Below are 10,410 nucleotides of genomic sequence, written 5' to 3'. Positions count from 1 at the left end.
ATATAAAATCTATAATTTTTTTTTCAATTTTTTTAATTACATTAAACTATGAAATGTTTCATGTTTAATCTCATTCTTTTTTTCTTGATTAATAATATCTTAATTTTGGCATAATATAGATAATAAATATTTAAATTATATATAATTGCATTTATATTTAATAAAATTATGTTTTTTTAGTGTTAAATCAAGTCATCTCATTATATATGTATATTCATGATATTTAAAATATTAAAACAATTTTTTTTTATAAACACAAAAGGAATTTTATTTGTAATATTTTCTTAATTCTAAAATTAAATATATTATTTATTTAATTTAGTTCTTATATTTTAACATCTACTTATGTATCATTTTTTATAGTATTGAAAGCTTATTATACATTAAAACAAATTTTGTGGAAATACATGACAATAAATTAAATAAAAATATATTGGCTATGATTCAGTGACAGAGATTATGGGATTTTTGAAGTAAAAGTACATCTTTTAAATTTTCCGACTGATGATTATTTAAAACTAAAGATAAATAAAGGTAATAAAATTGAAGTGATAGGTGCGTTGTACAATTCAACAGGTAACATATTTATACTTATTAAAGACAATAAAATTTGTAATTTATTTATTATTTAGTTTTCTTTATTATAAAAGAAAAAATAAGTATGATAAAAGTTTATATTTTTATATTTTATGATTAATATAACAATCTTGGCATACACATAAGCAATGTTCTTCACATATGAGTCTTAATTGTCTTATATATTTAATTTTAATACTTATCTAACTTCTTTTAACGTTATTTTTCTTCAAAAGCCATAAAACAATTTTTTGCACAAAAATACCAAATTTTGAGATCGTGTATTTGGCACACACATATAGCCCCTGTGTGCATGGGTCATTCGTGTCCGTTTGAGATTTATAATTTCCATCAGTACTCGCAACTATATATACCAGTAGAATTTAACAAAGTTTTTCCCTAAAGTAACACTTTACTTAAAATTTTTTTTCAACTACTATTACAAATGGCACTCCATCTCTGTTGAGTTTCAAGATATTACGCAGGTAATAGATTTTGGCCGGACACAAATGATCCATGGACAGAGGCTGAGAGTTAATAATATACTAATCCTTCATGCGCATACACATGAGTTTGGATATTACACATTTATTTGGTTATTTTTATGTATCATTAATTTTTAAGTAAACTAAATTAATTATTTTACCAAGTCCAAAATATTTCATATTACAAAATATTAAAAATAATAAATTGGCAAACATAATTTAGTTTTTAGTATAAGTTTGAACAGAGAATTGTACAGATAAGAAAAACAATTAAAGCAATCAATTATTACATTAATAATCAATCAATGTGTTAATTATTATTTCTAAAAATATGAGATTCCCAAAAAACAAAACTAATTTTTTTTACAACAATTATGTACAAAAATGCATAACAGTAACGTCGGAATAAAACTTGAAACTTAAAAAATCATTCAATTTTGTGTTATATAATATTTTCTTCCATCATCTATCATTTTTTAAATGCTATCAATTATGTTGGATAACTTACATAGTTATATTTCTTATATCGACATACTTATGAATTGATTTAAGCATTAAAATACTTTTTTTTATTTGACCTATTGACTACAATTCATAATTTGTAATTTTTCTTTTTTTTTTATTTTATACTATATTTTTTAATGTTATAATAACAAATTAATACATCTGTAATTTTTTTTCTTATTTACACCATTTTTTTTAAATCTATTCTTTTAGCTATAAAATTATATTATTCATATAACTCTAAAAACAACAGTTTTAGAAAGTAAATTACAAGAAAGAAAGTACATTACAAGTAAATTGGAAAATATTATAGAATAATGTAATACAATAATATGTATTTAAGTAATAGTTTGTATTTTAATTTGTTCTTATTATTGTAAATTTAAATTAATTATATTGTACTCATATATACATACATGTAAATTTGCATGAATATTTGTGAATGATAAAAATATAACGTATATATCGCTCATGAATAAGTAGGTATTGATTAAATTAAATAAAAAAATTATTTGTTATTTTGTGATTTCTGCAATAATTAAATTGTAAAACGGTAAAAAATTTCATTTTATTTCAGCTATATTACCTACACCATATATATATATATATATAGATTATAGATTTTCTTTTTGTAGAATATATAGATTGTACACACAGAAAAATAATCATTTTAAAGCCAAGAAAAGCATTTACTTATTTTATTTTATTTTACGTAAAATGATTACTTTTCCATGTGTAAAGCATTAAATTTATATCATTTATATTATCAAAGCAAGAGGTACAATATTTTTTTTCAATAAAAAAAAACATATTGTTATAAACAGTATATTCTTTCGTTTTATTTTTTTTTATATTATTTTATTTTTTGATTCTTTTACCTTTATATGTTTATTCGATTTTTCTTTTTTTTTCTTTCATATACGCTATAGCTAAGGAAAACTTAATTTATTCAGTACTATTATGTTTAAGGCAAATTAATTATACCAATAAGTTAAACAAATAATATAAGAGCTATGCATTTGCGTATTTTGCTGTATTCCAATATTAATGATTACTGTATTACAATACTAATATTGTATAAAGGCACGTAAAAGAATAATTACGGGCAAATACCTTTTATTCCTTCAATTTTTTCTGCGGCATAAATCCTACGTGGCATAAATACTACTGGAGTTACCCTAAATAATTTTTCTTTCTTCTTTCCTGATTATTTATCTTTCTTTTTTATGCCAATGCTTTAAATCTCATATTTGAAAAACAACCTTGATACATTTAAAAGAAAAACATACAAAAAATTAAAATTTTTTTATTTATTTTTTTAAATACCTTTCCCCTTCCTTCTTTCTTTCATTATTATTTCTCTTCCTCTTTTCACACAATGCTTTAAATTTTGTTATGTTCTCGTTACGCATAAATTCATGTATAATGAGAAGTAACCTTATTATACATACAGTCATTACTCATTGTAATACATTTCTACAAAGAGTAAAAATAAAAACCATTTATTGAAAATAAAAAAATAACACAAAGTATCATTTCTAAAAAATTAAGAATAAAGATTATACTAAAAATGATTTATAAAATTTATCTGAGAAACAATATATTGATCCATACATCCAAAAGGATATATTAATCGTATCTTCTACGTACGTAACTGTCAAATGTCAAAATATCACCATTTGCGACAGCCACAAATTGAAATAACTGGTAAGTATCAAAATCAAAATCGAGTTTCGAGACAACCGCGATCAGAATTGCGGAAAATTACATCATCGACAATTTATATTTCAGAATTTTATATATATATTGTATTTTACTAAAAGTATCGTTTGTTTCTTGTTTGCTAAAACGAACGCAAATGTGCCATTTTTCTTTGAGAAGAATGCGAAATCTGCCATTTTCTTTGAGAAGAATACAAAATGAGCAATTTCATTTTAATTCTTTACTTGTTTGATTTTAAACTTATTATATAGGGAAACATTTCAGCAATCATGCAATATTACCTTTGCACTTTTTTCTTTCAAAGTAAAAAAATATTATAAAGATAAAAATATCACATCCAATTCAGTTTCTAGAAAGATTTGATGCCTTTATTTTTTCATTTAGACGTCTCTTCTATAAGTAACAAAGTATTTCATTTGCATTCACACACGGTAATTCGTTTATATTTCATTGCAAGAAAATGATTTAATATTTTCTAATGTTAAAAGATATATATTTTGCCATATATTTTTTATTTTTTCCCATAAAGATCCCTAGTATATCCGCGCGATGGATCGTTTAATAACTTGAGTGAGATGTAAAGGTATTTGTGAATAAAACAAAAATAAATATCACAGCTGCAACCATGTTCTTCTCTTAATAGTTTTTACTGATCTATCAGTGATAGTTTCCACCAATAATTTGTCTATTGTTAAAACTTGATTCATATTAAAAGTCTGTTATATAATTGATTTTATTTCTCCGACATGGAATTCATCATGTTCGCTTTGAGTATATATACTCGCTTCTCACTCGATCTCTATACACATATATATAGTCTAATCTGTAAACCAAATAGGATTGACAGAGCATAAAGTAGACGATATTTTTTTAAATAATAATGTTTACATAAAGAATATTTATAAAATGTCAACCATGTTGTGAAAATGTGAAACAACTGTGGTGGCGAAAAATATGGTATATAATATATTCCATTTATTACAAAGTAGGGAAAAATGTGTAGATTTTTAAGAATTGAAAAAAAAATTAATTTTTTTAACGTCACGTTACGCTACATTGAACATAAACAAACATTTATACGTATATGAAAAAATTTGAAAACTTTCAATATATTGAGAATAAAAAACATTTTTTTTTAATATTCAAACAATAATTTCTCCATTTTATTTTTATATAGCAACTCTGCGAACAAACTTGTGATTAACTTGATTGAAAATTAATTTATAATATGTACACAGTAACGTCTGCGGTACTTTGGATATAATTACGTGGATAAAATTATTAATTTTCTTTGAAAAAGAAAATTAAAAAAGAATTACATTAAAGCAGTTGAATAGCAGCGTAACAACATTGTTGAATAGCAGATGAAAGTGTAATTCCAATTATACAATTGTACAATTTATAATTATAATTTCGTGTATTTAGCAAAAAAATATAATACAAATGTATGATACATTGCATATGTATAATGTATATTGTACTACATGTATAATACATTTATGACAAACTTATTATATGCTCACAAAAAATTTAACCTCACTTATTAAATTGGTAAATTAATTTAAAAATATTAATGTTAAAAATAACATGTTTAGGTGTGAGATAAGAATGAAAAGAAATAGATAATATAAGAAAAAATAATTTCTTCTTATATCTCTTACATTCGCAATATATTTATTATTCATTGCGTCTTAAAATAAAGTCGCATAATTAAGAAAATAAAAAAGTGAATAAAAAAGTATAAAAATATACGATATCGCAATTAAAAAATTGTTCACATAAAAACTAAAGTCGCAAAATAAAAAAAGATACGTAGAAACGCAAAATTTGGACTTATTCATTATATTATGGCCTGATTGTTTCCATAAGTTTCTGCAGATTTCCTCCAAATTCTTCAGTCGTATCTATCAAGCATTGTTTCGTTGTATGTTGTTTCGAGCCCAAATGTGCACAAAGATTTAAGATATCATTTATCTCCGTTAGACACAATTTGCAGTAAACTGGTGCAATGGTCGTCTCAAGCGGGTTTCTGTGCACGCAGAGAATACAAAATATTAACATTATATTTATATCAATATAAAGGATATTATTTTCTTTATATATTTAGAATGATCCAAATTCTATGGAATATATTTAAATTGATTATCAAACGTTTTAAAGTTTGTGTGAAAGAATTTTTAAATAAATTGTTAGTAACGAAACATTGTATTTGATTGTAGGGCTGCATTTCGATATTCACTGCAAGTACTGAAAATTTATAGTTTACACGTTAAGCACACTATAGATTTTTAGTACTCGCAGTGAATATCGGAATGCAGCCTAAAGCGTTTTTCACCAAGTACACAATATAAAGAAAATGTTTTATTTTTAAAAATATAATTTTATAATTTTACTGATTACTCTAGATGATTAAAGTAAAGACGTAATAATGTACTTACTGATAAGCTAAAGCCTCCAATTCCAACGAATTACTGATTATTTCTTCGAGTTTATTGAGTGTATCGGTTTTCTCATTCAATTCCAATGCTTTGTGTAAACCGTATACATTATTTGTACTCAAAGTTTCCCGAGCAGGCACGAGAAATAGAGTCTCGTCGTATCGATTCCATTTGTTAAAATTAATGACTGGAATTGGTTCTATCTTCTTACGAATCTTGTATATCACATCTTTGAACGCATTTTTAATTTGATTCTGACAATTTATAGTCGTATCACGATGAGCCTCGTCGTCTACAATTTCATTTCTATTAAAGTTCATTGCAACATTCATCCAATGGCGAAGCTTGTTAATCTGCCAACAGAAGGTTTACAATTCATGTATATTGCAAACAAAAGAAACGTTTCAGATAAAATATATCTGAGTGTATCATAAATGTAAAAATTTTGAATATTAGACGTACCATTCGCAAATCGTTCATCGTAAACTCGACGTCAAATATAATTTCCAGATCATGGTCCGGAAACAAGCTCTGTTCCGTAATGCGATTGTATCCCAATCCACACAGAGCGCCTGTGTAATAAGTGCCCATTGGACTACGTCGCAGTTCTATGCGCGGTGTAAAAGTTAAATTGACGAGCGACGCGAGATCATCAGGCGTAGTGGGCAAGAGGGTTGTGTTTCGTAGAATCAGTTGCGACATGTTCTTGGAGTTTTGTGAGATGTTTTGCGCCACCAGGAAAAGTTTTTTCTGACTCGTCGGACAAGGGTCGAGTAGAACGGAGTTTACCGATGTGAAGTCTATAGTTATTATTTTACCCATTTTGTTTTTTATCATATGGGTCAGGCGAACTTCTGCCGGCGAAAAGGGACCTTGTAATTTTACCTTACCTCGATATTTGGAATCTTTTGGTAAATCTGGATATGGCTTTTCGTCGTACATGTCACGTTTGTACGGCGATTCCTCCGGATTGAAAGGTTGAGACAGAAATGTTCCGTATTCCTTTGTGAGCCCAAGTTCCTCGGCTCGGTGACGTGCATCCGTCTCGTTTAATAACTTTATTTCGATCTGGTTCCCACAATGCCTCATCTTGACACAATCTCGAACAAAAGTATCATCCTTTGGTTGGCGATTCTTCGGCTCATGTTGAATATAAACGTGGCTCGATCCGTCAAAGGACACAGTTATGTTTTTCGGATTTTTGAGTCCCATACGCTGTCCAAAGATCTCCTGAAATCTCTTAGAGTACAGTGATCCGGGGTGTTTCAACGGCCAGCCGTGTAAGACAACCGTCGTCGTCGGATCGCGGCCACCCAATGTCCTCTCTATATCCCACTTGAGATTATTTATGTTATGTGAGAATTTCATAAAATAATTAGGATAAAATGCACCGGCGATTATAAATTTAAGTACAAAAGTACGATCGATACGGAGGCTCTCCTAAGTATTTTTCTCGGAACCCATTGTTTCTATTATTCCAAATTTGCGCAGATTTTCTGTTATTTCGCGTATATAGACGTCCATCTCGCGTAGCGATCTCACGCGAAGACCATGTCTTCGCGCCCAATCTCTTTCCTCGTTAGGACTGTTTATACGGCGACTTGCTTTATTGTTTCGCCACACTTTAAAGGCGTTCAAGTGTGCTATGCTATCGCTTTGGGAATTGTCGGCCCAATGCAGTTTCTCGTGATAGGTTGACTCCACGTTGGAAAATCCGATATTGAATATATTCTTAACAGCCATGCTAGCTGCGAGAATAATCGCGTCTGACAGAAGATCGAAAAGATGGCCCGGCACAATTAATTTGGTCACGTATATGTCTAACGGGAGGCTGGCCATTACACGACCCAATGATGTCAAATCCCCATCAAATTCTTGCATTCCTCTACGTAATGCGCCAACTTCCTTCAATAGTAATATAGTCTCCTTTATATTACTGAGATTAGGTGGATCCAGAGAAAGAGCAAGGAGAGCTTTCGGCTCGCCCATATCCAGCACTTTTGTCTTGAGAATGATATTTGTGAGCGGAGCCCTGAGCATTTTCGGAACAGATTCTTTCGGTAGAACTTTCTGAAATTTTCAAAATAATGTAACTTACAGGTTTTGCGAAAGATCAAGATCAATTGATTTCAATGTAAAGTCTATATTTACCTCGTAAAATGCTTTTGGCACCATTCTGTATACTTTACCATCCATCACGCGGCCTGTACGACCGGCACGTTGTTCACAATTGGATTTGCTTGCCCAACAAAGTTGCAAGCATTGATAATTAGTTCCAGGCTCGGTGACGAGCTGTTTTGTCATGCAAAAATCAATCACTGAAAACAAAAGTGAGAATTATATATCTATAGATGGGTAGAATGAATTTATAGATATAATTAGTCTGACGAAAAAATATTATTTACAATCTCAACGATTGACCGACAATATACATACCGTATTTAACATCGGGTACGGTAATGCTGCTTTCAGCAATGTTTGTCGATAATATGATACGTCGATAATTTTTTGGTGGCTTCTTAAATATATTTTGCTGCTCTTCGATCGAGATTAACGAATGTAAAATAATTATATCCCAATTTGCATCTTCGTGTTTTGATGACAGAAATGCAGTACGTAACTCTTCAATTTCGCCAAATCCCGGTAAAAACACTAGCACAGTGGCCCTTTCGTATTCATCACTATCATTCTTTTTGTCAATACTATCGAAAACACGTATAATACGTGCGGCAAACTCCGCCATCTCAGTCGTGATTTTCGGTTTCTTATTGTCTACTTCAGGGATCTGTTGGAAAAAACACAATATATTTTTCATACGATTGCTTCTCTCTATTAATCGTATTCAATTGTATTTTGATCATATAAGAAAATGTATACTCACCTTACCCAAATTCCCCATCTGGTCTATGTAATATATAAAAATATTGTAAGGGCTGCTCTTGGGTATATCGATGATTGACGCGGGTACAAGTTGATTTGCCATAGGCGTTGAAAAATACGTGGAAAATTTGTCCACGTCGATCGTCGCGGACATTAGTATTACTTTAATTGTCGTAGAATTTGTACGTAATAATTTTCTCACTACGAGCATAAGAAAATCCATGTCTCCGTCGCGTTCGTGCACCTCGTCCAATATGATATGAGTGTAGTCCATCATGTGCTTCTTATTCACGAGTCTGTTTAAAAGCACGTCAAGCGTGCAATACGTTATGCGAGTGTCGCGGCTTACATTCTTCTTCAAGCCTATTTCATATCCTACAATTGTACCAATGGGCCATTCTCTATCCGCGCTGACTCGTTTCGCGACGCTCAGAGCGGCAATGCGTCTCGGCTGCGTTACTGCAAGATACAAACATATTCCATGTATCACATCACATACAATGCCAATAAAATTAAAGTAATATTTTGTTGGATGCTTTGGGGAATGCACTCTAAATCCGATGAGATACCTATGATGTTGCAAGGTTGGTTATTTTCATATGCATTGTTGAGAATAAATTGTGGCACTTGTGTTGTTTTCCCACAGCCTGTAGAACCGCGAATGATAACGACAGAATTATGGGCGATCATGGATACAATCTTGTGTCTCATAGAGGAAATTGGTAAATTACTGTTGGGCTGATAGGCAAAGTTGTACTGTTGATAAAATCGAGCAGTATTTTGTTTGAAAATTGCTGAGTCTCCAGACACCTCCAAAATATTGTCCATATCTTTTTTTTTTAAGTACATAGTTCTTTTCAACTACAAGGAACGATAGGAAAGATATAAATAAAACGAACAAAATACAGACTGCAATATTATATCACATATCTTAATGCTAATCACCTGCATGTAGTCGTCCTCATCTTTTTCTACATATTCCTTTACGTAGCTCGTTTCGGCTTTCCTGATGTTGTCGTCAGCATGACGACCTAATTTTTCATCAATCATTACATATTTTTCAACCTTCCGAATAGCAGAAGCTGACATTTTTGTGCCGAATGATTCGAGTGATTTGTATTTTTTCATAATACGGTGCATCAAATTGCTGTTATTCATTGTTGCAATCTATCGGACCTGTAATTAATATTATATACCATTGAAAACATGCTAAATCAAAGCATTTATACAAACTTGTAACAATTTTTATCAATTTTGTACACTTTTAAAAACTTTTGTAAAATCTATAATATATATATATATATATATATATATATATATATAATTGTTAATACTCAGGGTGCCTCCCCAGCATGCAAGACGGAATCTCGGAATCATTCTGATTGATTAGTCTCATGAGGCTAACCACAAGCCTCATGGGACTAACCAATCGAATAATTCTGAGATTCCGTTTTCCGAGATTCCGTTCTGTATGGGGGGAGGCACCTTCAAACAAAATTTATTACAAAGTGTCAATTTTATCATTTTGTTTCAATTAATATTATTTTTCACGACCTCAAGACTAGAATATTTTTTTGTTGCAACTTGCAACTCAAAAAATTATGTGGCGCATATTCACATCTTGATTCAAACTCAAACTTGTTTCTTTAATCATTATATATTATATGCAGAATAATTTTTGAAACAAATAAAAGTTAACACTATTTTTATTAAATAAGAAAAAGCAAGTTCTGCATCTGTTGAGATCTTGGAATCAAAGCTGAAAAATTGTCGTAACAATTACCAATATTCTATCGTAATTATAG

The 10,410-nt window shown here is 29.7% G+C and overlaps 1 protein-coding gene across 1 annotated transcript; it reads right to left on the bottom strand.

Moving 5' to 3' along the window:
* Window positions 1–5,132: 5,132 nt before the first annotated feature.
* On the bottom strand, window positions 5,133–9,694 carry LOC112453214 (probable ATP-dependent RNA helicase spindle-E). Its single transcript, XM_025013824.1, is given in 8 exon segments — window positions 5,133–5,316; window positions 5,726–6,078; window positions 6,188–7,795; window positions 7,877–8,043; window positions 8,162–8,510; window positions 8,607–9,064; window positions 9,175–9,466; window positions 9,551–9,694. Coding segments are annotated over 8 exon segments (3,555 nt in total).
* Between the last annotated feature and the right edge of the window lie 716 nt (window positions 9,695–10,410).

Source organism: Temnothorax curvispinosus, unplaced genomic scaffold (genome assembly GCF_003070985.1).
Source record: "Temnothorax curvispinosus isolate PA1 unplaced genomic scaffold, ASM307098v1 QBEX01004146.1, whole genome shotgun sequence".
NCBI classification, from domain to species: domain Eukaryota; kingdom Metazoa; phylum Arthropoda; class Insecta; order Hymenoptera; family Formicidae; genus Temnothorax; species Temnothorax curvispinosus.
This window is presented reverse-complemented; position numbering and strand designations above follow the sequence as displayed.